General features: G+C 45.6%; 2 protein-coding genes across 36 annotated transcripts in view; one reads left to right on the forward strand and one right to left on the reverse strand.

Moving 5' to 3' along the window:
• The window catches only part of BBS12 (Bardet-Biedl syndrome 12), a 143215-nt gene that overhangs the window by 19090 nt on the left and 96429 nt on the right, over positions 1-27696 (reverse strand). For 18 of the 35 annotated variants that reach the window (XM_072037463.1, XM_072037461.1, XM_072037459.1 and 15 more), the window contains exons 1-5: positions 12922-13550; positions 4752-10774; positions 4368-4574; positions 4174-4264; positions 835-956 (exon numbers count right to left, since the gene is read on the reverse strand). In XM_072037463.1, the coding sequence (XP_071893564.1) occupies positions 8617-10774; positions 12922-13178 (2415 nt within the window). In that variant the 5' untranslated portion in view covers positions 13179-13550 and the 3' untranslated portion in view covers positions 835-956; positions 4174-4264; positions 4368-4574; positions 4752-8616. Of the gene's footprint in view, positions 1-834; positions 957-4173; positions 4265-4367; positions 4575-4751; positions 10775-12449; positions 12901-12921; positions 13551-18503; positions 18623-19404; positions 19575-21623; positions 21793-23861; positions 23950-25173; positions 25295-27696 lie in introns of those variants that run through there. The other 17 variants (XM_072037469.1, XM_072037466.1, XM_072037467.1 and 14 more) reach the window with 10 other exon arrangements.
• On the forward strand, positions 13097-17272 carry LOC101797893 (uncharacterized). Its single transcript, XM_027456858.3, has 5 exons — positions 13097-13248; positions 13653-13808; positions 14902-15030; positions 15129-15266; positions 15485-17272. The coding sequence occupies exons 1-5, from the start codon at positions 13246-13248 to the stop codon at positions 15572-15574; spliced, it is 516 nt and encodes a 171-aa protein (XP_027312659.1). The 5' UTR covers positions 13097-13245; the 3' UTR covers positions 15575-17272.

Here is a 27696-nt window from a genome sequence, read left to right on the forward strand (position 1 = left end):
AACGATCAGAAAGTCACCCTTTTCCAGCATTAACAAGATTGGGTAAGACAACCATGTTTTTGAAATAACCTGTTTCTTAGGGACCGAGGCTTTTACTCCCCAAAGCAATGGAAACTTTACTGGTGTTTTTAATGAAAAAGGGATTGGTTCCTGTATTACTTTACAACCAGAGCATGATTCCCCCTTCCCCTTCAGCCTCCTGAGAGTAACATATCACTGAAGGAACATCTTGTCACACATGCACATCAGCAAAAGCATCTGTAAATTCTCGTTCAAGAACTAAATTTGTGGTAGAGGCTCATAGCAACACTTAAAACAGAAAGAAAACAACCTGACTGGCCTTTTAAAGGAAAATCCAATTCATGACAAGTCTTATTTTAACTTGTTAACTGAGGTAATCAGACATGAACATTTGAGTGAGGGCAGGGAACAGAACATGTTATTTGTATAATGTTGCTTCATATCATGGCCACCTGTTAAATTCCAAGTATCAAGTTGTAGGGCAGTCTAACATCATATTTTGCATATAATTAATTAAAGCAGCGCCTCTTGGCACATACAGAAGTCATGTACTTTTAAATTAGTCCCTGTATTTTGGCAGACCTTTCTTAGGCAAGTTAGCAGTAAGTCTGTTTAATAATCAGACTGGAGCAGATAGGAGGCACTAGAAGAATCAACTTTAAGTCAGTTCCTCCAGCTTCTGCACAGTTACTCATTTTTGCCATGACTTACCACTCTCCTGGGCAAGCAAGGATCAATATACATTATCTTCTATTAAGGTTAAAAGTGAATTAATGCACTCAGTTGCAGGTTGAGGACAAAATCCTTCCTTACCTGTTGCCTCCAAACACCACACAGAGGGTTTATACCAAGTTACTAAGAGTGTTTCTCCTGGCCTTGAAGCTCCTCTCTCCTTCCATAGTTTCACTGGTCTTATGAACACTTGTGAAAATAACCTGGAAGGCAGAACGTTATTTTCAGGAAGGTTTTAGGATTTACTGATAACAGTCTGAAAAAAGAGATAGATGGTCTTCTGTGACATAAACAGAAGGCAAATACATTAATTGTCCTAGTTCAGGAGTGTGCGATGACAGGTTAGTGATGGTAACTGAGAAACTATGTCTGTTCTGCTGCAGAATGCCCGTACCATAGACGTATCTGCTTTCTACAACTCCTCTGGAGCTACTTTGGCTCTAGCATTAACAAACAGATGTTTTGTTTTGTTTTTAAATTCACATTTAGTCAGTGAAAGCAGTGACAGATTACACCTTGGAAATAAGTCAGTTCAGCAACTGTTCTGTCTTATTTTAGTCATCTCTCAAAATCTACAATGCCAGTTAAATATTTGGTCTCGCAACATAGCAGACAAAAGCTGTGAACAGCACTAGACTCCAACCTACTGATTTGAGCTGGAAGTGGTCAGGGAGCAATCTTCCCACTACTTCTAAATAAAAACTGCCTGCCGTCTTTTATGCTCTTGCCATAATTAAAGAATAATTCTATTGTTTAAAGTATCGCTGGGTCCCCAAGGAAAGAATTTCTTTCCATCTAAACAGATTTTTATTTTTATTTTTTTTCAGTCTCTGCGAGGCAGAGAAACCAAATACAGGCTTTCCCCACTTGATTCTTCCCCTTCACATGTGTTCATTTGCCATCTGTGCATGATCTTGGCCCAGCCTTTCCTTTCATCTCCCTGAAAAGCACCCAAGAATCCCTCCCAAACATGTCTCATACCCTTGTTGCATCCCCTGAAACAGCTCTCATGCGATGCTACTGACCTGGCCCCTATGCTGTAGCAATGTTTCCTACCTGACCCTGGAGGGCAGACCTACCTGGAAGCCTTTTTAGAATATATTAGATTTAATAAGCAGAGAATATCTACCATGAAATATATTAGCACACATTAAATAATAATAATATGATTATTATAATTATAATATATTAGCACACATTAAATAATAATCATAATAACCCAGGTGTCTATTCACCACTCACTAGAGGTACATTTCCCACTGAAGGGAGACGTGTATTTCGTAGAGACAGCAGGCAGGCAGCAATCCAGTTACCTTTCAACGAAGCATTTAGTAGAATCATCCTCCCTAAAGGTGCAGCTCTGTGAGCAGCAGCCTTTAACTCAGAGGTGCAACATCTCTGTACAATACAGCAACCTCAGCTCTCATTACTCTGTGCTACCTCCATGCCACTACCAAAAACAACATCTCAGGTACCTTCCTGCTGCAAAAGCTGTTTGTCATGCAGGGATCGTGACCATCAGTGAGAAAACAGGCTGCAGTTTTCCTGTGCCTCCAGTGGAGTGAGCTGGCTGGCAGCACGACCCATGTTGCAGGTCCTTAGGAGAGGGACACGTGAACACGTGGCTTCCAAGGGTGCTGCTGGCGAACACTGGGGTGGACCAACCACAACACAAAGCCATCTGGGGCCTGATGTGCAGGGAGAAGTGAGGGATCTGTTTAATCCACCCACTCTGGGAAGTGGGATTCTTCCCTGAATCCCACTGTACCTCCCCACTTTGACTGCTCTGAGGGCTGCTGCAGCTGTTCTGCAGGGTTTCAGCCTGTAAATCCATGCACTAGCAAACTCACTAACCCCTCTCCTATACGGCCCTGCCAAACCACCAGGCTATTACGTAACATCCCTCTTTACTGCCCAGGATGTCCTCCGAGGGGATTCAGAGCTTTGCACTCAAAGGCATTAACGTAAGGAGATGGTGAACGCTGTGGCCAACGCCTGGCTTGTACAAGTCACACATGAGTCAATTTGACGGAAGCTTCCCTGTGCTTAGTGTTTACCCTGACAATGTCTTGGAAAAGCTCAAGCTAGAAACTCCCTTCTAAGAAACACTGGCTTTTCAGAAGCCACTCAACACTGCAGACACGTGACTATTGACTTCATTGCTGTTCCTCTGCTAAGTCTTGAAATGCATGCCTGGAAAGGGAGTACTTGCAGGGGAACAGGAGTGCAGTTGTGCCTCAGCCATTGCTCCTCCGCTTACACGCTCCTCTCCGCTCCCTGACGGATCTGCAAGTATTGCAGGTATTTGCCAGAGGTTCCAGCTCCGATTACGTCCTCAGGCCTTACTGTTAAGCACCTAACAGTTCCAGCTCTGCAGGGCACTGTGCAATACGCGGTGCAGAATCTGCAAAACCTGCAGGCATGGACAGCCACAAACACAGGCTGCAGCTTTCGGAACTGAAACAGCAAAAATAACAAGGCTTTCAGGAACAGAGTGCAACAAACAGAATCACAGTGCTAGCACCGCCGTGGGTGTTTCCAAATTCTAAAGAAGTGGGTATTACTAATGGAATAACCAGATAGAAAGCCAAAATAGATGGAGCAGAGTGTTCTTTTACTTCTCCACCACTTAGGATCAAAACCAGCCTCCAGTCTGTCCACTTCCCTGAGTTTTTCCTCACTCTCCCTTCAACTGCATCCCTACCAACATCAGGTTTTGGAGCATTTTTATCTGCAAAGAAAAATTCCACTGAGTGCAGATCTATCTACACCATGTTGACACACTGCAGAGAAAACGGTCTGGTCCTGCGCCTGCACAATAGTTGATGCAGCGATGCTGGTGGCAAGTGGCAGAATTTAGTCTGAGATTTTTTGATTTTCCAAATTTGTGTCATACTAACTGCTCTAATTGGACTCGGATGAAACTGATCTCAAATGGATTGCTGATCTAGGATCTGTGAGACTGGGGAATCAAACTGGAATACAGTCCTTCTGCTTCAAGATGCTATCAGCAAATTATGTTTCTACAACTGAATTTGAGGAAAGAGTTGTAGAAATAGCACTAGGGATGACCACGTTCTGGAAATTACCAAAAACTTAAAGCTTAGCTTCACTCCAAGGTGAAGAATTAACACAAAGAACTTGTGCAAGGGGCAGAGTAAGAATAACACTGGGCCATGCTTTTGTACATCCTGTCACACCCTAATCCCTTCAAAAAGGGAAAGATATCCCATAAAGCCCGTGGCTTTGACACACATGAGAAAGCGCATTTCTGGTTGGTCAGGATCAGATCCATGTTTTAGATTCACTGTAGAAAAACTCCTGAACAATTCAATATTCCCTAACAAATTCCCTTATGTACGTATGTGCAGAATGTATGGCTTGTCATGTCTCTGTTGTTAAAGGTTCAGCCAAACGTACCTGTTATGCACAGCACTCCTGGCAGCAATTCAGGCTCCAGTAACAGTAAGCACACCCTTAAGTGGTAGCTCGGACCCATCTGAGTACAATGCTGGCATGTAACAGAGCGTTACCGAGGTTAAACACAGTAAGTTTTGTTTTTTGTTTTGTTTTGTTGTTTTAATCAATAGTGAGACATTTAATGCATTCATTACCTGGCAGAGCTGGTGCAATTTTAGATGTCCTGCCTGAGCTGGTTATGGGAAGCTGACCTACATTTCCCAGCAGAGGGCCAGTTCTTGATGCCAGCCTGCTGCAAGGTCCCCAGTTACTTTGATCCACTGCAGCCAGCCTTAGAGAAGGAAAATTCTTAACATCACGGGGCAAGATGCACACTGGGAACATTTGTTGTAAATCAAACACTGGCAGGAGTAAATTAAGAAGTTCAAAAGCAAAGAAAGAGGTTAGTCAGCTTCCATACACAGACACCAGAGTAAGCTTATTTCTTATTCAATTAGATGATGCTATTAGTAATTCCACACAGAGATGGGAGAGGGGAAGCTATGGGTGCTTAGAAAGTATACAAAAATAGTTTATACCTGGTAGTAACATTGTGAAAAAGTTGTGGATTTTTTTGTTTGTCTGTCTATTTTTGGAGCCAGTTTGTCAGTATCAGTTTCCCAAATGTACACAGTCTCACTAAGGACAGACCCCAGCATGTGAAGAGGGAACACGCCAGGCAGGTGGTGTTTCTAAGTAAAGGAGCAAACCGTGTTATTCCCACTGACTGGGGAACACAGGACAGCAGACTAATTTTTGAAATGTTCATCTGGTAAAAAAAAAAAAAAAAAAATCCACCCCAATCCCCAGATTTGAATGCCCTCCAGGACAAACTGAAGTGGAGCCAGTGCAGCCCAGAAGAGCTCCCCAAACAGTCTGCTTCCACAGCCTCCCCCCAAGCTAACCCAAAACACCCTGGCCCGATGCAAGCCAGCCCCAGCTCTCTGTGATCCCGCACTTCCTGGCTAAGGGATGTGGATTTTCACCTCTGGCGGAAGATGCCCAGCAGCCCCTGCCTGCTTCCTGGACTCGGGCAGGGCAGGGCAGGGCAGCGGGCAGCTCCCGGGTGGGATGGCTGGCTGGGGCAGCATGGGGCACCCACCAGGCTGCTGCAAGCCCCAGTGGTGCATTCAGCTCACTGTGAGCACCATACACCTCTAAATACACAGACACAATTTACTCTTACTGCTATTTTTCCATGTGAGAAGGTAGAGAGAAGGACCAATGAGAAAAACCTCTGAAACCTCTTCTGCTTTCCAATACCCCAGGCACGTCGAAAGCAAAAATTTCGCTCTTCCATCATACCATACCCCACACAAACGACCTCTGTGTACCCTAGGAGGAACATCTGCCAAGAGGGAAGCTGAAATTGCCCGTGGCAGCTTCTGGAGTAATTCCCGTGCTGAGAGTCGTGCCAGACACGCACAGGACCCAATTCTGTGTTGCTTCTTTAGAGACAAGGTGCTGAGGAATCCACACGTGTACACCGTACGTCACAACGCCTTGAAGGCAGCTTGCATGCTCATCCTCTGCACGTATCAAAGGAATTAAGTAATCCCGGATGCAATATCCAGCTAATTTATAAAACAGCCCATTTTGTGGGTCTGTAGGAAAGCAACTGTTAAATAATCAAAATATAATGTCCGAGGGCTTTTGAGAAAACCTCCGCGTCGCAATATTTAAATACCCTGTTATGTACTTTTAAACAGCCTGATTGGAAAAATTACATCATTTGGGATTTTCTCAACATTTGGTGTGTCAGCTCTCGGAGTCTTAGAGCCCTATAAATAGACATTTGGACCACTCCAGTACAATTCATGTATGAAATTTTTCCATAATCCACTTAACTCTATTATTCAAATAGAGCACAACTGGATCTTTTCTTGGGAACAGGGATTATGCAATGCTAACTATAGGAGGTTCAAGAAAAACAGTATAAAGCCAGACATGAGCTGCAAACATTTGCAAAGAAGCAGAGTTTTCTGTATTTATTTATATGCTGGGCTTTGGTTTCTTTCTCACCTAACACTCACCAGCTCCTTTGGCCTCTTTTGATCTACCAAACCGTTTTTCTCTCATGTCTTGGGGTATCAAGAGTATGGCCAAGCTCTTACACATCAATTGCCCAGTTAAGAATAAAGACGTAATTGCAGTATGATTACAGTGATAATCTAACTCGATCCTTATCCTGCTAGGAAGGATGGTTTAGAATTAAAATTATAAGCCTGTGCATTACGGATGAGATTTTGCCAAACCCCACTGCATTCTGGAGTTGGTTGGAAAAACAAAATACCGATGTTTTCAGATCAGAGATGGCCAAATACTGTGAGCACAGCTTTCCACACACAGAAATTATTTTCTCTAATATTTCTGAAAAGTAACTGCAATTCATATGCTCCCTTAGCTTTCCTAAAAGTTTTTCATTCACACTAAATTAGAAAATATACTCAATTCAGCAATGAGAACTCTCAACACAATGTTTACCATGCAACACGACTTTCATAAACAAATGCATACACACACCTAAACATGTCTGAGGATGAACTTCATTATCTATGCCTTTCTTTGCCTTACATACTGAATATATCAGTTACTCAGTGTGACTCACTCAGGTAAACAGCACCATGAAAGACCTACGTATGCAATATGCTAGAATATGTACAGTGTAGAAGAAAGGTCCAGCTTAAAATGCGTGTAAGTGGATTTTCTTACTAAAAATTGAGTTAGAGCCTCTGGTCAGATCAGGGCTCAAAAAACGTTTCTCGGATCCCAATTCCATCCCACACTTAAGCAAAATTGAGAATGTCGATTCTCAGTTAGTAGCTCAGGATTCCACCTCTCCTCAGAGCTCCCAGCTGTGCAGCCTCCTAAGCTGTCTCAGGAAGGGCGATTTTTTGCAGAGCATGGTGTAGGCTATGGAGCTTTGTGTTATAGAGATGGAGACATCAAGGGAAGGATCACAGGGATTTGAGGTAGCTGAGGGCTCTTCTCTAAAATATTTTCTGGGGTGGGGACCTACAGCAAGGAAAGTAAGCCCAGAGGGAAAAAACATCCGCTTACAAGAGTAAATGGCCAGTGAAGGCTCTAACAATTAAATAACAACCCCGTTTTCTGTCTGCCTTTTCACTGAAGCAGGATGCAGAGAACATACTCTTAGCCCATCCTGTTTCTTAGCGCTCAACACCACAGGACTGTCTGCCACCAGCAATTAAAAGGGGTAAATTCACTACTTCAATGAGAATCAATTCCTAAGAGCAAGAACTCACTTTAGTAATGACCATTTCCATTCTTTTTCCATGCTGTTTTCACCTGATTCATCAGACACTCACTGTGTGATTTAAATTGCCCATTTCAAACAAAAATATCCCTAGAATGCCATACCTCTTTCTCGCAACAAAATGCCACTCCTGAATCACTCTGCTTTTAGATGTTAGGTGCAAAAACACTGTACCATGGTTGTGCTTCAAACATCCCGGTAAGACTCATTTTCAGCTTTTAGCCAATACCTGATACAATTATGTTTTTCCTCTCTGCAAGGGTAACTGAAAGAACCCAAATGAAATAATCCAAAAATCCAACTTGTTACGTAAACCAAACTGTGTAGAGATACATCCACTCCATAATACCAAAAGGGGGGATTCAGCCTGAATTTGTATCAAACACACAGAAGTTTCAGATACGTATTTCAAAATAGAGAATATATTGCCCATACAAGTACACAAAAGTTAGATCTACTAATACGATCTCTTAGCTTAAGCAGTAACAGTCATAAATTATCATAATTATCTCTTACACTTGTGACGTACAGAAATTAAGAGCAAGATATTAATTAAAAATTAATTACATCTTATATAACTCTCATATAACACAGACAAGTATGAGAATGTTATGTAAGAATTCCCTACCCTTCTTTAGAAGTAAAAGGCATTAAATAATTCTCAGGATACATTTCCCAATACCTTATACGGGCAGCACACGTTCAGAATAGGAGTTTATCCAAGGACGCAAACTTTTCTCCAACTCGACTTGACAGATAGTGCCTCTTTCGACTTGACAGCGCTCCTCTTTCTACTGAGAACAGAAGGGCACATCTGCACTGCTGAATGTTACAGACATCAGACGGGATTAACCTATCCATACAGACAGTATCATTAATTAGAACGCACAGCTGCAGTTAGAGGTTAGCCCACAAGTGAGTTTTGTTTGCTATTTAACTCATCTCTAGAAATGGGAAATTGGATCTACCTTGTTACTGTTTCACAGGCAGATTTCCACTGTTCCACACACTCAAGTCATAACCACACCTAAATGCTTGCTCTATGACTTGATGAAGAAATGCAGATCGTATCTGGACTTCTTCCACTCACCGACTCATGGACTTGTTAAAAAAAAATCCTACAAGTCCTACAAAAACATAAATTCACTTGACGCAGGTGAATTTAACAGCTGATTGCTTTGGGGACCTGAGATAATTTCAGCATCTGTCTGAAGCACCAGCAGCACCAGGTCTAGAGCTCTCCGCCACGCCTCTGTCTTGGCTGTAACATTATCATAAACCCTACAGCCCTCTGCACTGCCCGTGGAGGGAACAGGACCACCTCGGAACGTACCACCCGTCTGAAACTCTTTCAGTACGTATGCTGAGGGAGAGCCACAGTCAGCTGCTTTTTTGAGGTGATGCTCAATTAAGGTCCGTGCTTCAAAAAGCGAGGTTGCTTTTGCGGTGTTGCACATAACTGCTGCAAGATACTGGCTCCAGCCACTTGCTAACGCCTGAAGCACAACTGGTTTATACTGTGCTGAAGATGCTGCCAGCCAAGGGCTGTGAAATTCCTTCACAGGCTTTTTATTCACTAGCTTTAAAGCCTGCTCTGCCAGTGCCTGACTGTGACTCAGGCATAAGAGCTCAACTGCGCCCCCACCGAGGAAAACCTTCCCGTCCCTGAGAGCGTGGTGCAGTCGGTACACAAAAGTCCAGAATCGGTCTTCCACGAGCTGCATCTTTGCGGGCACGGCAGTGGTAAGCACAGCCGTGAGCAGGGCGAGCCCTCGCACCCTTATCCTGACGGGCACCAGCTCACCCAGGTCCATCGCGCGCCCGTCGCTGGCCGTCCACAGCTCCAGCTGGGCGCCGCTGCCCACGCAGGAGGCGCTCAGCTGGGTGAGGTACGTCACGGGCTGGGCTCCGCTGGCCTCCCCGAAGGCACTCAGCACCTTCTGAGGCACGGAGCCGATCACCAGAATCTTGTTCGCCACGCACCTTTCCAGTAGGTTTTCGCACACGTGCCCTTTGACCAAAACTAAGCTCACTTGGGAGCGCATTAGAATATCTAACGATGTATTTAGCCACACGTCTCCCGGTCTGCCCTCCTGTAGGTCAGGACGCTCCAACACGGTCCTGACGTTGCGTGGCTTGGTAAAACCTAGGTGGCGATACGCTTCAGTCAGGTCACCCTCCATCAGCAGAATCTGAAGGGGTTTGTCTCCAAAGTGTTTGATAACTGTGGCTTGTTCTGGGGATACTAACGTGACAAAACCCGGGCAAACGCAAGAATAGCTTTCAGGCAGCCCAGGTAAACAGCACGTCACGACTTCTGCAATATTGAATTGAGAAGAGCCACTACATTCTGCTCGCTCATGTTGATACGCAACGATGCTTTTAAGCAATTTCATGTTAGGCTCATTGCCATGGCTCAGAGCTCTTGCCAGGTGTCCTAAACCATAACACTCACACGGATGTGCTGACTGTCCTGAGAGGCATACCTGAGAATCATCGAGCTGACTCGAAGAAGGGCTTGTTGCTAGAGCACTGAAGTATCTGCTGTGGGTTAATCTTTTCTGTTTGCAGCTGGATGCACTAACACCACTTCCAGAAATCACAGACGCATTGTTACCATCTGCTGATCTGACAGGGGAAGCTATTGATCCAAAGCCAGCCAAAGGTAAAACCAGGCCCTTATTAAGATTACTGTCAGCTTCTTGACGGGAACAAGAATTTCTTGGAACAAGTTCTTTTGATGGAGAAACTTCTTTCTGAAGGCACAGAAAAATCTGAGGATTTAGAAAACTGTCACATGCAACCTCGTAAGTTTTGCTGCTAGAAGTGTTTGGCCTAACGCTGCTAGAACACAGCTCTTTATTTACATCATGTACTGATCTCTGAAGACACTGGACTTTCTCACAGCAGGAGTTCAGCCCCTCTGACATCGCTGACACTATTGCTGAAACAGGAACGTTCTGCTGGAGGCACTCCAGGACGGCATTGCTCCATGCACCAACAAGAAACAACAGGGTGCTCATCCCAGTTTTAAACTCCTTGTTTTGCGCCTGAATGGTTTCATTTAGAAGCTGTCCGGCAGCACTACTTAAATCCAAACTTTCAATCAGTCTGACAGCAGAACAAATCAACATGCTTTGGTTGGTGCTTTCATCCACTACGAATTTACAGGATTTCATTGGCCCCAGTAACGTTCTTCCAGCTGATGCCAAGGATGAGAGCTGCTGAAGTCCTATATGTCTTCTCGAATTCACATCCCTGAAAGCCATGGCCAGCGGGCAGCATCTGCGAACAGAACACAAACTTATTGTCCCACCCTCACAGTACTCCAGAGGACACATCTCAAAATAACTAAATTAACAGCTGAATACTGAACAGAGCTCTTCTGTGAGGCACTCTGCATAAAACAGTCCTTTATGCTGTGCATTGACTATGAGATACATAGTTGCTGAAATGATGCATTGCTAAAATACCATGGATTTTTTTTTTCCTAGCAGATAGTAAAATGCCATTAATTCCAGCGGTTTCTTAGACGTGAAGCAGCCCAGATCTTACAGAACTACCATTTCTCTCGTGACTTGCTATCTGGAATTTCAGCTGTCTTCCTTAGGGCAACAGTTCCCTTGGGCAGAATGGACAACTGCACGCAAAACCAAACGCTCTGCGCAGATGCGTCTTGGTACCAATAGCAATACCACTGAATTTACCCTCCAAATCTGGACAAATATAAAAAACTTACTTTATTCCAACAAATTCATTTTATTCCAAATTCTATTTATTCCATTTAACATACATAAATACTCCATTTAATATGCATGAAAAGGAAGGCCATCTCTTTATACCTCACAAAGCAAACTGCCAAGACTTCTAGGTTTTGGCGTATTACTTGGTTTTAACATGCCAAAAATACCTCTTCTCTCCCTTGAAATACTCTCCATACCACACTCCTGTGGCAGACCACATGGATTAAACTAAAGCACTTTTTTATTTTTAATGAAAGAAGTACACACACAAAGAATTAAAAAGGCATAGCTCTTACACCTTTTATGTTCAGATTCAAATAATATTTCATCTCCTTTGTAGAACTGTTGTCAATTCAAAACCTCTTTTGCTACCCCACTTCGTGAAAGGCCAACCAAATACTAACTCAAATGAAGCCAAAGCAGGAATTTAAAAAGTAAAGTGGGCAGTCAGAAATAACCATCGTGTGTTAATAGACCCAAAGTTCTAGTGTAGCCTGAATTGACAAAAAAAACAAAACAAAACAAAACAAAAAAAACCCTTTAGTTACTAGAAGTATCTTCAAGTACCAAAACAACCATTAATCAAGAAATTTTATTTTTTTTAAGTTATCTCTAATCAGTACTTTTGACTTTGAAGCTGTACTGGGAGTGTACAACTGAAAACCTTCATCCAACATGCTTAAGGATTTTCTGGAAATTTTTCTTGGCAGTCTCTTGTGACTAGAGTCTAGGCATGCCATGTATCCGTATCAGTACTTCCAGTAATACTTTTTTTTGAAAGCCTGTTTTTTCTTAATGAACCTTAGCTTAATGCCACGGCTAGTTTGTGTTGCAACGAACAAAAAAGATCATTGGCCCACAGAATCTGATAATGAAACGTGTTTCCCCTACATTCCAGCTGACTTCTTTTAAGAATGTACTAAGACAGTAGGTTTTGACATCACTGCTTCAGAATTCAAAAAGTTCTCAACTACTGATGATTGCTTCTTGGAGTGTGCTTGCTTTGACAGAAAGATTAGATAACCAATTTGTGGTTCTCTTTGTAAAATTTGGGAAATAGATACAGTAACTATGTGGACAGGCCATGCCCCTGCTTTGATGGGAGACACGGAAGGACATTTGGGAAGGGCTTTTCCATTTTCCAGCACAGCGAGCTTCATGCTCTCCGACCAGTTCCGAACACGGGCTGGGCTCAGCCCCACGAGCTGCTGCCGTACCTGTAGGGCGTCGTGATCTCCGTGCGCGTGGAGCCAGGGCAGTGTTAGTGCAGCTCCTTCCATCAAAGCCATGTGCTGCCACCAAACCTCGACGCAGCCAACTACAAGTCACTTACCCAAAATTTCAGAAATCGTAGTTGAAGCACGTGCCTCTGCCTTTCACCTTTACGTTCATACTGCAGAACTGTCGCTGTTTGGGCTGCCAGGCTGTACCCCCATAGCTACATAAACCCAAACCAAACGGACCAAGGGCAGAACAGACGACGGCAGGGCACGTGCTGACAGAAATGATGTTTTTATGTCACTGCCTGCACAATCTTTGCGGTTCGTGTCCTGGGACCCAGTGCTATTTCCCCCACTCAGCTTTACGCTCGCTACCTGGGTACCCTCCCGCCACAGCCCGACCTGCTGCAGGAACCACCGGACCCCAAACTCCGCTTCTGTCCCTCCCCGCCGTCCCCCGCCCTCTTACCTTTCTCCACCCCGCGTGAGGGGACGGATAACGAGCGGGGGGAGCGGGTTTGGGGTCAGACGGCAGAGCTCGGCCAGGAGCAGGGGGCGCCCCCCCCCGCCGCCATGAGCCGCCGCCGCCGTTGCCAGGTGACGGGCCCGGCCGCCATTTCCCTGCCGCGCACCCCGCCTTCGCGCTGACCTCACGAGCCCTCCGAGCTCCCCATTGGTCCGGGCCGGGGAAAGGGGCGGGTCCCCGGCGCGCCCCGGCTCGCTCATTGGTGGTTGCTCGTGGCGGCGCCGAAGCCTCTTCCGCCCGGCGTTGGGAAGCGGCGGCGGCGGGCAGATGGTGAGCGCCGGGGGGCGGGCGGGGCGGCCCCGTTACGACCGTTAAAACCGTTAAACCCTGCGGCCGTTACACGGGCGGGGCGGGCTGCAGCCGGCCCTGACAGGGCTAAGGCACGGGCAGGGGGTGCGGGGGGCCTTAGGCAGTCCCAGGGCGGGCACCTGTGAGCCGGGTCCGAGCCGTGAGCGGCGATCGCGGTTTAAAACGCGCAGCCCGGGCGCTCCCCCCCTCCTCACGCAGCCCCCAGCTCGGGTTCCTTCTAGAATCATCCAGGGAAACGCACCCAGCCGCAGCCTGCCAGCTGCCCTAAAGAACACCTCTCAGTTCCCTACAGCTTCGCTATCGCTCCTTACGCAGTAGCTGCGCTGTGAATTTTCTCAGTTGCTCGCTCTCTCCTCTTCCTGAAGGCATCCAACTACAGGAAACCTGGCTTAGGCACGACCCAGCGGAAGAAAAGTGGCCTGAAACCCGAACTTACAGAAGAGCAAAAGCAGGAGATCAGAGAGGCTTTCGACTTGTTCGATACCGATGGATCCGGCAGCATCGACGTGAAAGAACTCAAGGTTCTCTCACTGCTTTTCCTTGGATGGAAGTATCGTTGGTCACACAATTGTAGCTGTGTTTTCTGTGTGCCCAGCCCTAACCTCCTTTATTCTGAAATGGCTTTGGTGTTTGAACAACAGTCACGGCTTGCTCTCATGGCCAAATTTGGGGTGTATTTCACAGTTACCCTAAGCAAGATCTGTATGCAATACAGAGCAGGCAGGCTTCTCTAACACGTAGACAGTTGACTAAGTAGCTTTTAATATCTGAGCATGTGAAATTCTTGGTGAGTTGGCACTTTCCACTAGAAGAGTGTTCAGCAAGAAAATTTCTGCCCTGCCATGTATTTCCACTAGATCATATAGGAACAATGAACATTCACAGGTCAAATCTTCCTCAAGTTCTGTGGTGAACCAGGATTAGGAAATGACTAAGCATTTTATCAGTACTTAAGTCATTGTTACAGAGCTTGGTTTTGAACAACATTAAGATTAAGCACTACCTGTTCGTACAGTAGTATTTTGCTTGTGTTGTGTAAGCCTCAGAAAGCCTTTCTTTTTCCTTGACTAGCACAACACTCACCCTTTGATTTGCTGAAGCTGAGAAATTTATGGAATATTGTCAATTGCCTCCCCACGTAGCCAAAAGTGCCAGGAACTATACATCTGGTTTTCTTCTATCCGGGTACTGGATTGCCCAAGTTAACCACATGTAATCAAAACTAATAGGCATTCTGCCCTAAATTTCAGATGGAATGAAATCACATCCCTGATCCTCCCCCTTGATGTCCCTTTTAGGAGCTAGGCTGAAAATCAATCTGTAGTTCAGAAATGTAGCTGGAGCTTTTACGTAAATGTGACCAAAAGTTTCCCTTAGTTTCAGAAATAGATCCGTGTTCCACATAGATCCAAAGACAAAATAAATCTGGAGTCTCACAAACTTCAAACCTACACTATTAGTAATTAGAAAGATGAAACAAGCGAGAGCTGTCAGAAGGTCTTCCTTGCAGTGAGCTGTCATTACAGTTTTGGAAGAAGAAATTAAAAGAGCTTTAATGCAGCTGCTGCCACTAGAATTTTGGTGGCCTCCTAACAGAATTGCTTTTTGGCACAGGTTGCGATGCGTGCCTTAGGCTTTGAGCCAAAGAAAGAAGAAATTAAGAAAATGATAGCAGATATTGACAAAGAAGGAAGTGGCACCATTGACTTCGAAGACTTTTTGGCTATGATGACACAAAAAATGGTAGGAATTGTTAAAAAAAATCTTGGAATAAAAAAATACCATAAAGGGATACATTAATAGCAGGTGTTTAATTAATATATGTTGTACTTTCATTTTAGAGTGAAAAGGATTCAAAGGAAGAAATCTTGAAAGCTTTCAGGTTATTTGATGATGATGGCACAGGAAAGATTTCATTCAAAAACTTGAAAAGGGTTGCCAAGGAGCTGGGAGAAAACTTAACAGATGAAGAACTTCAGGTAAAGTCTGACTTGCCAGAGGTTTTCTACTAGGAATGAACCAATCGTTGTGGGAAATTCATGCCTATATGAAAAGAGCTGAGAGGTTAGAAATGTGTGGAATAATCAAATACATAGTTACAGTTTTGTATGAAGTACTTCTGATTTGTTTTGTAACAAAAAGATTTTTGTTTAGAGTCAAGCCCGGTGCCTGACCAGGTGTACAATATGTTTTGTAGGAAATGATCGACGAAGCTGATCGAGATGGAGATGGAGAAGTGAGCGAGCAAGAATTTTTAAGAATCATGAAGAAAACGAGCTTATATTAGTATTTGTTGCCTTGCTTTACGGCTGCTCTAAAAGATAACCTGGAAAAGACTTAAAAATGGGTTTGTCTCCCCTGCATATTATATGCCAAGTCTGAAACGACAGAATTTTGGCTCATTCTTCTTTTTCAGCAAAGTTAATTGGGGAAGGGGGGCTTCAGTACCCAAAAGAACTGTTCAAGTGAGGTACTGCAGAAATGAAAAGGAAGGATGAACTGAACCTGCCAGGTAAGGTCCCTTTAGCCCTGGCCCCCAGCTGAGGATGTCAGTGATGCCATCTTGGATAAAAAACGCTGTGTCCTAACTATTTAACTGAAAAAGTGAACAACATCTTGCCTGAGATGTGAAGGTTACCACTGTGGCTGGAAAACACCAAGTCTGACTTTCCTAAGGCTATATAATAAAGAGATTAGTTTATAACACCTTAAAGAATGAAAGTACAAGCACAGTATTTTTATTCCTTTTAAGGCTTTTAGGTTATCTTGTGGTATTTCTGTCCTTTTGTTGCTTTCCGTAAAAGACTCTGAAATCAATTGCATATTTATTTCTGTATGAAACACTATTCTCATGGCGATTTGGTTTTGGACCTCAAGACAAGCAAATGTAGGCAACCAGTTTTAGTTCACCTTCTGATGGCATGCTGCTCTGAAGGAAGTTCTTTTGTTTAACTATTCCATCATCCAGTCATCTGAAGCCTGGTTTAATTGAGTCTCACCTGGTTGCAGTATCAAAGGTTATTGAATGCTCAGTTCTAGGGCACGCTGTGGTAAATTCTCTTCCAAGCTATTTACAGTCAAGTGGCAGGGAGGATTGGCATCTGAAGTGAAAAAAGAGCTCACCCAAGACAGCTGTGAAACGGGGAAGATATTTAGAGCCATGCAATCCAAATTCTTTTCAGATGTCACTATTTTTAATTAATTTTAAGGAGTATTTTCATTTTCTTGAGTATTTTTTGTATATGCTCTCACTCCTGGACTTAGCATCCATGCTGACAACATGGCAGTGACACACAACGTAACATCTAATCATGCGCTCCTGCAAGGAGGGTTTATCCTTGGGTCCTGATTAGACAATCAGCTTCAAAACTGCAAGGAAATCCTCTAACCCTAAGCCACCTCTCTCTCTAAAAGCTGTTTGGAGAGTTTGTTCCTGCTCACAGTGGCAACTAGGTAGCAAAATGCCAGGAAAGCGTTCAGTGGGAAGAGGGAAAGGACAGAGTTCCACCAGTATGGGCTAAGCTCCCTCTTTCCTCCAAACAGCTCCAGATGCTTCACAGCCACTAGCAAGGTTTGTCTCTAGAGAACTCTGTAGGAGGAAGGAAGAGACAGCTCCTGGACTGGCTCCCTGTTACAGCTGCTTCTGTAAGGGCCCAGCAGGGGGAGAATTAGTTTCAGCAGTGGAAAGGGGAAGTGTTCATTTACATTTCTTCCTGGCATACAGATGCGGAGCTGGCACATTCTGTCCAAGTCCTCTGAGTTTTGTGCTCTGAACTACGCTCTCTGAGCAAACCCTCTCTAACCTATACAGGAGTAGGCTTAAATGTGTGGGGGAACAGGGATTGCATAGGGCCCTATAAACCACCAGAAATCTATCTGTGAAGTCCCCTAATTAACATGCTCGGTGGCAGTAGATGTAACTGTACGCTTTTTTAAATGTCTGTTAACTTTGTATAGTGTGAAATAAAACTGTTTTGCAAGTTAATGATGTTGTGTGTTCACAATGAAAATTAAATTTTTTCAAAAATAACTTTGAAGCACTAAGCAGTTTTACCAGGTACGTTTTTGCTTTATCTTCTCTTTCTAAGAGAGAAATTCCTAGGTGCAACTGTCTATCACATAATCCTTCTCCCTCTTCCACTACGCTGATTAAAAGTTTCTAGTACTAACCCGTTATCACCAGAAAGGGAAACTTGAAGTTCTAGTTGATTATGGGGAATCCCAGTGCCTATTAGAGTGACTGTACTTTCAACACCACCACAGGAAGAGATTGATGACTGTTGCTTACCTACCTATGATGCATGTCACGGCTCCCTTCCTGTTCTAATCCTGTTACTTTTCTTCTGAAGGGAGGAAAAAGACATGCAGTCATACCTACTGAGGAGGAAATTTTATTTCTGGCTTGCACATTAATCTCTCGAGTCTGGAATGTTGGAAGGTGCCTCAATTAGTGCAGAGCTTGCATGTGGTAACGTAACAGAACAAGTGCCTCACGCTGCTTCAGTCTGCGGTATGGCGAGGGAGATCTTGTCCCCCCTTCAGCCACCAGACACGCAGGAGGAGAACTAACAGCAATGCGGACAGCAGCCTACAGCCGTGCTGTGGTTCTCTGCAAATGATTTTTAGTGTCACTGCAGATCCTTCCCACACCTTCAGAAGTGTATTTGTTTACAACTCTATACGTGGTGGAGGAAAAGGAGCCTGGCTGAGCTCCGGGTTCGGCTTTTGTGGGGAACTGAACTGCACATGCAGTAACTCACCCTTTTGCTGGGCTGGAGGCGCTCGGCTGGATGAGTTGGGAACATACCCAAGCAGATGTTTTTCCTGGCTCTGTTCTAGTGACTGCTCAAGTAACTTACCCTAAATCAAGCCATGTCTCTAGAGGAGATGGATTACTTGCACCCCTCTCCTACCCTTCCCATTCACTCATTGCTAAAAAATAAGCCTAACATGAAAGCTGGGGCGCTTTTAGGAGACTTGGATTCACTTCCTTTGCACTAAAGCACTGAAGAGGAGGGAAAGCAGTGATCTGCATGACGGGACCCATCCCTCGAGGCACCTGAAGCTGAGAGCAGCCGTCTGTGGGTGCAGAGAGCGGCACCTGCTGCAGCGGGGCTGGCTCCAGGCCTGACCAGAGGCAGGCAGCCGTGAACCCCGTTCCTTGTGCCCCTTTTCCCCTTGGTGGTGACGGGGAGGCCGGGCTCCCAGGCTCCTACCTGCCTGCGCAGGGTCCCCTCAGGTGGATGGCTGCAGCGCGTATTTCCAGCTGGGACTCTCCCTCCTGCCACGTCAGGGAGGCTGGGCTCGCAGTTTGAGCGCTCACGCTGGTCGGATGCTGCACGAAAAGGAAAGCGGAACCGCAGTTTGTATCGGCTAGCATCTCAATATCAAAGCACTTCGGGATGGTAGCTTCTGGGGAGATAACGTTGCAAATCACTTCCAATGAAAAATGTCTAAATAAAAATGCACTGCATTTTTCAGAAAATACAAAGTAGTTCAAAGAAAAAATAATTTACTTACAAACAACATTGCAAAATATGGCAATTTTAAATTAATCTTTACTGCTAGCTCCCCTGGGCAACTTGGAATTCTTCATTATCTCTCTGCCCCACAGAAACTTGTGATATTTTCAGTTGGCTTTGGGAAACCAGACAAAACCAAAACGCAAGGTGACAGTCTAATTTGCAAGGATGTTTTAATTAATCTGAGCTGGCAACTTCAGGCACTGGACTGCCGTGCTTTCTCACCTTCTTGAAGGCAGTGCAAGGAAGGAACTGCTTCCCGTTGCACCTGTGTCAAACACATGGAAAGCAGCACGCCAGGCAGGCACAGCTGCCTGCAGAGGCTCGAGGAGCAACCTGAGGTTGCTGGAGGTGCCCACGGAGTTACCTGGAAGCGGGTGCTATCGCTCACATCGCTAGGCACACATTTGGGTTTGGATGAACAAACACAGAGCCCATTTCTAACGAAAAACCGATCGCTTCTTTTTAGGTAATCTTGGTATTTAAAAGGGGGTGGGGGAAAGTAAGAACAGAAAACCCTGGTGTACTTTCACATGCCAAGAGCCCTACCAACAGTTACAGCGGGAGCCGAAATATCACCACATCGATGAGACACCTGATGCCAAAGCATTTGCCATCTACAGTTTTGCAGAACAACTCTCGTGGCCCACAGACTGCCCGGCGGGGTCACACCACGTATCTGAAGAGCCCGTTCCCTGGGAACCTCCTCACGGAGCTGATCCACATCACACGCTGACGTGGTACATTTGCTTTTCAGCACCCCTGGGCACGGTGAGCAGAGTTTGAGAAAGACTCAGGCAGTGGAAAGTGTTCTGGGCCAGAATTCACCATCACCACACGCAGCACGGAAACGCTGTCAGAAGAGATTTTTCTGACATGGGTTAAATCTTTCTGTGAACTGAACTCACATTACTCTAAGCCTTAAATTCATTCCATTCGCTGCTTGGTGCTTTTTGCAGTCTTTGCAAGCCTACTGGCCCAACGAAGGCTTTGGGTGGTGCATATTTTCAGAGATATTCATTCTCCCAAAATAGCAATGCCAAAGCCAAATCAGGAGTGTTGAGACCACATGCCAGTATCATTGCTATCAGCCCTCCTGCTCACTCAGAGCTTACTCTCCCTGCTACAATTTGTTTGAAAGTTATTTTTATTTCCCTACCCAGACAAAAAATGAAAATGAGAAAAAATAATGCTCCTAAGAGGCTTCAAAGCACAAGTTTTCTTTCAAATCTTAGTTACGTGTGCTGACAGCAGCCAGCCACAGCCACCCGATGCAGTTTACAGCACTCGGGCAGAGAGAGGAAATAATCAGAGAGTTTCGGGAGTTGTGCAGCCATCCTGCAGCACGCTGAGCAGCACACAGGGCTCGCACATCCCTCCTGCAGCAGGGACCAAGCAGCCTGCTCAGCCTAGCAAATGTCAAATCCGTGACACGTGAGGAAGGCATTCCTATGAGAAGAATTCCGGAAAAATCTCCTTTCTGCCATCCACGTACAGCTATCGATAGCATACCCGTGAGTGACCAGTGGAAAGTGACACAAACACCCTGTGTGCTCAGAGCCTGGGCACGGCCCTGTCCCAATCACCCCCGCAAACAGGGGGCCACGAGCCCCCTTCACGTCAGCCCAAAGGCACGGGGAAGGTCTCTGCTGAGCAGGCGTACAAGTCTCATTTCATTTCTGATTTTCTGGGCATTGCACACGCTGCTCACCTCCAGAATGTGCTCCTGCGTTGTTGCTTTAAGGAAAGACGCACAAGTCTTTCATTTCTCCCCAAGGAAGTAAAGATCAGAGATCTGAGAGCGTGACACAGTCTCGCTAGAGGGCATCCAGTTACTAACATCTAAGATGAGTGATGCTGATTTCCCTCCTCTGTGGCTTTTAATGACGATCAAAAGTAGGCTAACAAACACCATCCAGCTGGGGCTTGAAATATGTGGTTGGATACTTTTTTCTTTTTTAAAAAGAACACAACACTTTTCACACAAGTGCAATACAAAATACTGTAATTATTAGCTGCTTGTTCAGAGCTAAACCCCCAAACCACACTTTCTGAAACTCCCACTCTGTATCAATAGTTACAGACGTGCTCTTAGGGGAGCAGGGAACTGAACTTGCCTTTCACACAGTCCCCCCGAGTGCCCTGCCCACTACTCTGTAAGCTCATTTTCTCTTTTGGGGAATATTGCTCTCAAATGGAACCACTTCAAGCACAGAGACAGAGACAGATCCTTTGTGGGATGCTTGTGGGCCCCTCTTGGGACACAGGAAAGCTGGAATGAGAGTTTTGCTTCGAGTCAACAGGAACAAGGATTAGAGAATTCGACTCTTGCCCCAAGGTGAGTGTGTTGACCTTTAAAAGAATGTCTACGCTGGGATGAATGTGTCTTATCTCAGTGGCCTTCTGGGGGTGGAGAGTGACCCAAGAAATAAGTCTTCAGGAAACTGCCTGGCCAGAGCTCATAAGCAAGGCAGATGGACATCTGCCTTAAATTAAAGGCTGCTCAGAATATCTGGGGCATAAGAGCTCGTACTTATCTACTGCTGCACAAAGATGGGGGCCCCATCAGGAAAGGACATGGAGTTAGGGCTGGTGCAAGACAGAGAGCCTGAGAAGTCTGACTATCCAAAACCTGATTTATATGTGCCTGATCCCTTAAGCAGCACAGGCAGGCAGAAGGCCTTAAGCCACATCTCCCTGCTGAGTCAGGAGCCCAGCAGGGCTGGCTAATAGGAAACGCACTCCCATCCAGTCAGCACAATGTGCCTGAGCAGTTCAGACCTGGTCACAAATGGTAGGGACTGGGGCACCTACCTTTAAAAGCCTCTGCCCTTCTTCGACCTCTGCTCTTTGATAATTTTAGGGGTGCACTGGCATAGAGCTGGAGACCTAAAACCGTAGCTGTCAACTTCTTTGGAGGTCTGGCTGCCACCAACACAAACTTGAAATTGCTTCAGCCGCTTTTTGCTGGTGAGATTTGATGCTGTGAATAAGAACAAAGCAAAATTGTCCAACCTGAGTTGCAAGCATGAAAGACGCTTGGCACAACCATAGAACAACCATAAGCTTCACCTGCATTTACTCCCCCAGTGTTTGATGCTCGTGCTTGGACGTGCATGCTGTATGCATGTATGCACATCTCACCATCTTGCCACTAGTCGAGTTCCACGTACTTTTGATATGCAGAAAGTACAAATGCAAGCGTAGATTTACAGGTGTCCTTCGGAAAGAGGGCGGATTTGCTGTAATATTTTAGTCCCATATAGGATAGGGTCTGTACACTGTGGAGTTATGACAGAACAGAAATCTAGCCCTTACTTTCCTGGGGTGAAAACCCAGAGGGTTAAGTCCACGGACAAAGTTGAGGCAAGGGTAGGAAGGATATTGCCACTCCAGTGACACAGTTAAAGCCCCCAAGGCAGAACTGTGCTGCCAGGCATCGCAGAGAGACTCATCAAGCTTTTTCAATAGCTAGCTGTGGCAAACAAGTCCCTACAGTACAGGCAAAGGCAACATCTGCCTGTAGCATGAGCACAGCAGCACGCAGGTCTCCCAGATGGGAAAAGGACTTGCCACGTGAGCCAGCTGCAGGTACATGGCAAGTCCCACTACTGGCTTCGGGGTCTGCAGCAAGCTGGTGCAGTCCCAGCGAGCTGGCTCTTCTTCTCCAGGCCGCTGTATTCCCTTTGGAAGTTTGATTGCTTCTGGCAGAAATCTCACTAGAAGAAGCACAACCCTCCCCTGCTTCCCTCAACATTAAATAAATTTTAAAATAGGTTTCCATAGGAGACATATAAAATGGCTAACCTAGCCAGCTTGTCAAATTATTTTAGAGCACTCTGCCTAAAAATATAGCTTAGCTCAAATAAAACTAGCAGAATTTACAAATCCAGGCCATTGTATGAAGTTCACACTACTGTATGAAGGTCTTTCCTATTACGGTTTCTTCTTTACCTGCCTCTACTCAATTTCCTCCACAAAGAGAAAACAGATGTATGCTTTCTTGTAAATTCTTTCAGACGTACAAATGAGAACCATGAAAGATCTAAACATCAAGGAAAAAACGATTGCAAACATTGCAGGTTTGATTTATAAACACAAGAAGGTATTTCACTAGGAACAAGCCACATTTACAGACTTTAAATGTCATATCAGATCATCTCAATTTCAGATTCTCAAAATCTGTGTTCTCCATTTTATAAAAAAGAAAGCTGACGGGTCCAGATGTTTCCTCTTTAGATAGCTTGTGCCATGATCAGACAAAGGTGAAATCCACAGAAGTGTGGTTTCCACACACCTTTTGAATGCTTTGTGTACCATGCGCCATGTAGTCAGCTATGCGAGGTCAAAGACGATGGCTGCAGAGTAGCTCATTTTGGAAAGGGAGGTGCATAAATTTACCAAACATTTTGTTTCTTTGCCCTCCCCCCTGCAGATAATAAAAATAAATGAAGCCCAGGTATAGATGAAGTCTAAAAAAGTGGATCATGAAGAACCACTCTTTCCATCTTAAAAAGCTATCCACCAAAACCAACATCTTTTTGTTGTTGTTGTTGTTGTTGTTGTTGTTTTAAGTTCATTTTTAGTTCATTGTTTCAGATTTCTGATGACTTTTTCTGCAAGTTCAAGTATGCAGGATTGGTAGTCCCGCATTAAAATCCACAACTTTTTAGGGTGTTTCTACCCGTGACCAATTTCCAAAACTGTCAATTACTCAGTTCTTGATGGCTAATTAGTTACACAGGCAAATAGAAACCAGCTTTGTGTATGACACTGCCAAATGAACACAACAAAAAAAGATTTTTCAGTAACTTTTTCAGTTCTCGTAGTCCAAGCTGTTACCGGTAGACCTAAAGGTGCATTCTGCAGAAACAAACCAGGATTTTTTTTTCAAGATGAGAAGAAAAATTGAAATATGCCAGTGGATGCATGGTCTGTCTACAGCAGATGTATGCTTCTGTAAGTAACGTTTTCTGAAATCGGTGCAATTATTTTCTGGGAGCAGAAAAGCACTTGGAGTTGAGAACAGAATTTGGTCAACGTATCCCTTACCTGGCAACTTCTCAGCTTTCTGTTTTGTATCAGGGTCCAAAGTATTTAACAAACCGGCCAATGGTCCTAAGTATTATTTCTGCTCACGCTGCAAAACAAATAAATATTCGTTGTTGAATCCTGGTAAAGTAGGTCACTACACGGGGGAGTAAATGCTTGGGATCCTCATGCAGAAAGCAATTTCGCTATTTGCTTACATTATTAAAAATAGTAATGTTACAAATCCAAGAGAAAATACGAAAACGCTTAGGTATCAAAATTAGAGGAGCTTTTCCCAGAAATATAGCAACTTTGAGAAGCGTGATGGGAAGACGCGAGTATTCTCGTTCTTCCTAGTAGCAAAACAAGATGTAACACACGTATTAAACAGGATATTATTTATTACGTGGGGATTTTTGCGTGAATATTCAGAATTCTCCTGACTGTCAAGTGCCATGCAGTACTATGACTCACTAAGTCAAGCTCTAGGACGGTTCAATCCTGACCACCTCCTGCTAAGGGCTGAGCATCACCAATTCCCATTGCCTTCAACAGGACGGAGAGGTGCGTAGCACTTCTGCAAAACTGGGCCCTAGACAATGAAGGCTTTAGGTATGGGCTTCCTATTTCCTGCGGTGGATTTGTGTAGGTGGCCTTGTTACCAGAAATCCATACTCCTACACAGCAATTTCTGACTGTGTTTCTGCAGAAATGACTATGATGAAAGGAATGAAATATTTTTAAAATAAAAATCATGTGTTTGTTTCTCCAAAGCGATTAGAGTGCATCTTGCTGGCGAGATTAATTTATTCACCTCCTGGGTGGCAAAATTAAGAGCAGGACGGAAAACAAGAGGATGAAGAATTTCAGAGGCGCCGAGGCGCGGGCTGCTGGCGCACGAGGAGGCGAGAGCCCGTCTGTACTGCCCCGGCTCCATCGCCAGCGGCTGAGTCACTGGCCCAGCCTGCAGAGCTCCTCGCGGCTGCATTTCGCAGCCAGGAAAATCCCACATCCTCCCAGTGGGTGTAGGAAACGCAGCTACGGCCTTTGGATGCGTCGGCGCCAGAAACAAAGGGCAGATTGTGGTGTGGGCCGTGCCCGCGGGCGTGGGGCCAGCGCCCGAGGGCCTCGTTGCCGGCAGCCCAGGTCTTGGGGCACAAGGGGCCGTCGGTGGGAGCTGGGGCAGGTCCCCACACAGGGATCTGCTGTGGCCCGCGGGAAGTGGCCTCTCCTGTCCCACCCCAACCTCTTCCTCTGCTCTTTTGTGAGGGGCAGGGCGCACCCAGCCCTTGCCCGTCCCCCCATGCTTTCACCTTCGGGTGCAAGGTCTTACCGAGGTCAAGCCTTGCCATGCTGCCGTGGAGGTCTCCAGAAATACTCCTCTCATCTTATCTCCCACCCGTCTTGGCTCACCTCTCAGCCACTCCCCGGGAGCAGAAGATGGAAGAGGTGGGTGCAGTCAGCCAGGGTGACCCGATCCCAGCTGAACGCTGCCAACGCTGCTTTAGACAGTGGCTCCACACACGTACTGCTGGGAGGGCACACGAGGATGATGCTCAGGGATCGGTGTTATTTCCTTCTCCAAGTTCCTCACGGCGCTTCCCAAGCTCACATTTAGAGTGCCGCTGCTCTGAGCAGACCGCAAGCATCCTGGGTCAGGCAGCCAGAGCCTGGCTCTCCGGTCTAAGGCTAAGTATTGCTCTTTGGAAAGGAAACACATGGGCAGACTGACATGGGTTTGCCTGGCTGTCTGGGTGATTGCTGCAGACAGGAGCTCCTTTGAGAAGCTGCTCCTGCAACGCTGACAAGAGGAGACCTGGCATCCCCAAAGCTGTGCTGGTGCCCACAGGTGGCAGCAGAGCTGGCAGCAGCAGCAGGGATTGCCTTAGGAGCACAATTAAACAGCCCCGTTAGCCCTCTGCAGCACAAGCTGTCCCACAAAGTCTCCGATGGCTTAAGAGCTCAGCAGGGGCTTCTCCTTTTCCTCCAGCACAAAGCTGCTGCCCCTGCACCTCCAGCACTGCCTTCCTGCTCTGTTTGACTGCTTGTATTTTTCCTAGGAAGCCCAGGAAGCGAGTACCATGAAGTAAACAAAGGAGAGAAAAACCTTTCCTGGCACCCATGCCCTGTTACATTTTTTCATGCTCACATTGCACAAAACAGGAAAGCCCAGGCAGAGGAAAACAGCTCCATCCCAAAGGGAAAAATAAACCACCCCTTCCCAGCTCCATCTCGGCAAGCATTCTTGGACTAGACCAAGTGCTGTGACCACGGGCAGCCAAGAGAGCCTGCCTCTGTGAGCCGTGCCAAAGGAGGTGCACTTCGCCCTACCCGGGTCACCACAGGATGGTTCAGCACCGGATCACAACACCAACTTCTTCTTCAGAGGGGGCACCGCAGGGCCAGCTGTGCCATCGGCCTGGCTGGGGAGGAGGCAGCCACCTCGGGACAAGCTGGTCACACCACGGGCTCCCCCTTCCTTGGGCTCGTCACACCCCCTGTGAGGCAAAATGTTTAATACCCAACATTTAATACCCACGACAGCAGGTTTCTTTTGCAGGTACTTCGTAGCTACCATCGAGGATATTGCTGAAGGCCTGTGGCTGTGTTCCTGGGGTGAATTTCCTTTAACAAGATGGAAAGGCTGCACACAAGTGACTTAGGATGTGAGCTGTCCTTATGTTCAAAAGTTTAGGATGAATCTTTCGAATGCCCCCTGAAAACGTAAAGGTGGCAGATGAATTCCTTGTAAACTAGAAAATAATCTGTTTTTAAAGACTGAAACACTGATAGAAACTGAATCTATGTATTTAATGGAAAAAGGAGTCTAGGACAGTATTTTTTGTGGCATAGTTGCCATCCTGAAACTCTCATAGTTCAAAAGGTGGCATAAGTCTTTGACAAAAATGAAATCGTTTGACACTTATTTCAGCAGTTTCCACTAAGAAATTGTCTCGTTCGAGGCACCATCTCTTCAAAAACATTACATCGACTTCTGTAGATGTTGCTCGATAACACTCACCAAGTTCCTAGCAACTACCACCATTTGTTATCTGCATGTGAGATTTTAGGGACTATCCAAGCAGAACAGAAGAGCCCCATGCCCTAGAAAGCCTTCACCCTCAGCGGCAAACAACTGATCACGAACAGTACACACAGGGCAGCGCTGGCCAGAAATCCAAGAACACTAACCTCCTTCTCATATTCTTAAGAGTTTTCCAACGCCTCTGGGAAATCTCTGAAATTGGGGTGCTTTGGAAATGTCAAAAAACACATACTTTAAACGTGTAACAAGAAAGTGGTAGAGCCTCGAAACACAGATTAGCAAGAGGCAGAAGGGAACATACTGAGAGTGAGTGGGAGATGCTAAGGAGGCTGCATCACGGCCAGCCTTGGCTGAGCAGACATTTATTGTACTTGCATTGAGTGCCACGGAGCAGTGAGATGTCACAGAAGTTATTTAAGCAGAGGGGTAGGCTTGGAAAATTGTCTTTGCAGCAGCACACAATGACTGAGGGAAAGCCAAGAAGAATCCTGCAATGGCAGATACATGAGAAGAAAGGTTTCATTCTGTGAATAAAATCTTTGTGTTACTGAATAAACACATCCAGATTTAAGCATTCTCTGGATTCAGTGCTGTCCCTGTCAAACATGATGCCCAAGTTGGAAGTCTGAGCAAGACACTGAGGCTTTCATTCTTGAACAGCAAGTACCATCAACTCTCAGGTGTGTGTGGGTGCCCAATCCATATGCCCTGCTGCAAGTGCAGAGGCACTGCAGAAGTCCCTGAGCAGAGCCAGCACATTCAGGAGTGGGTAAAGCAAGTGAAGCCGTACAGCTCTCTAGGCCTGGAGAG

Source organism: Anas platyrhynchos, chromosome 4 (genome assembly GCF_047663525.1).
Source record: "Anas platyrhynchos isolate ZD024472 breed Pekin duck chromosome 4, IASCAAS_PekinDuck_T2T, whole genome shotgun sequence".
NCBI classification, from domain to species: domain Eukaryota; kingdom Metazoa; phylum Chordata; class Aves; order Anseriformes; family Anatidae; genus Anas; species Anas platyrhynchos.

Excerpts from the sequence above, each read along its gene's own strand:
- LOC101797893 (XM_027456858.3), top strand. Across the intron at positions 13,809-14,901 it reads TCGACGTGAAAGAACTCAAG|GTTGCGATGCGTGCCTTAGG; the intron begins GTTCTCTCACTG and ends TTTTTGGCACAG. Across the intron at positions 15,267-15,484 it reads TAACAGATGAAGAACTTCAG|GAAATGATCGACGAAGCTGA; the intron begins GTAAAGTCTGAC and ends TATGTTTTGTAG.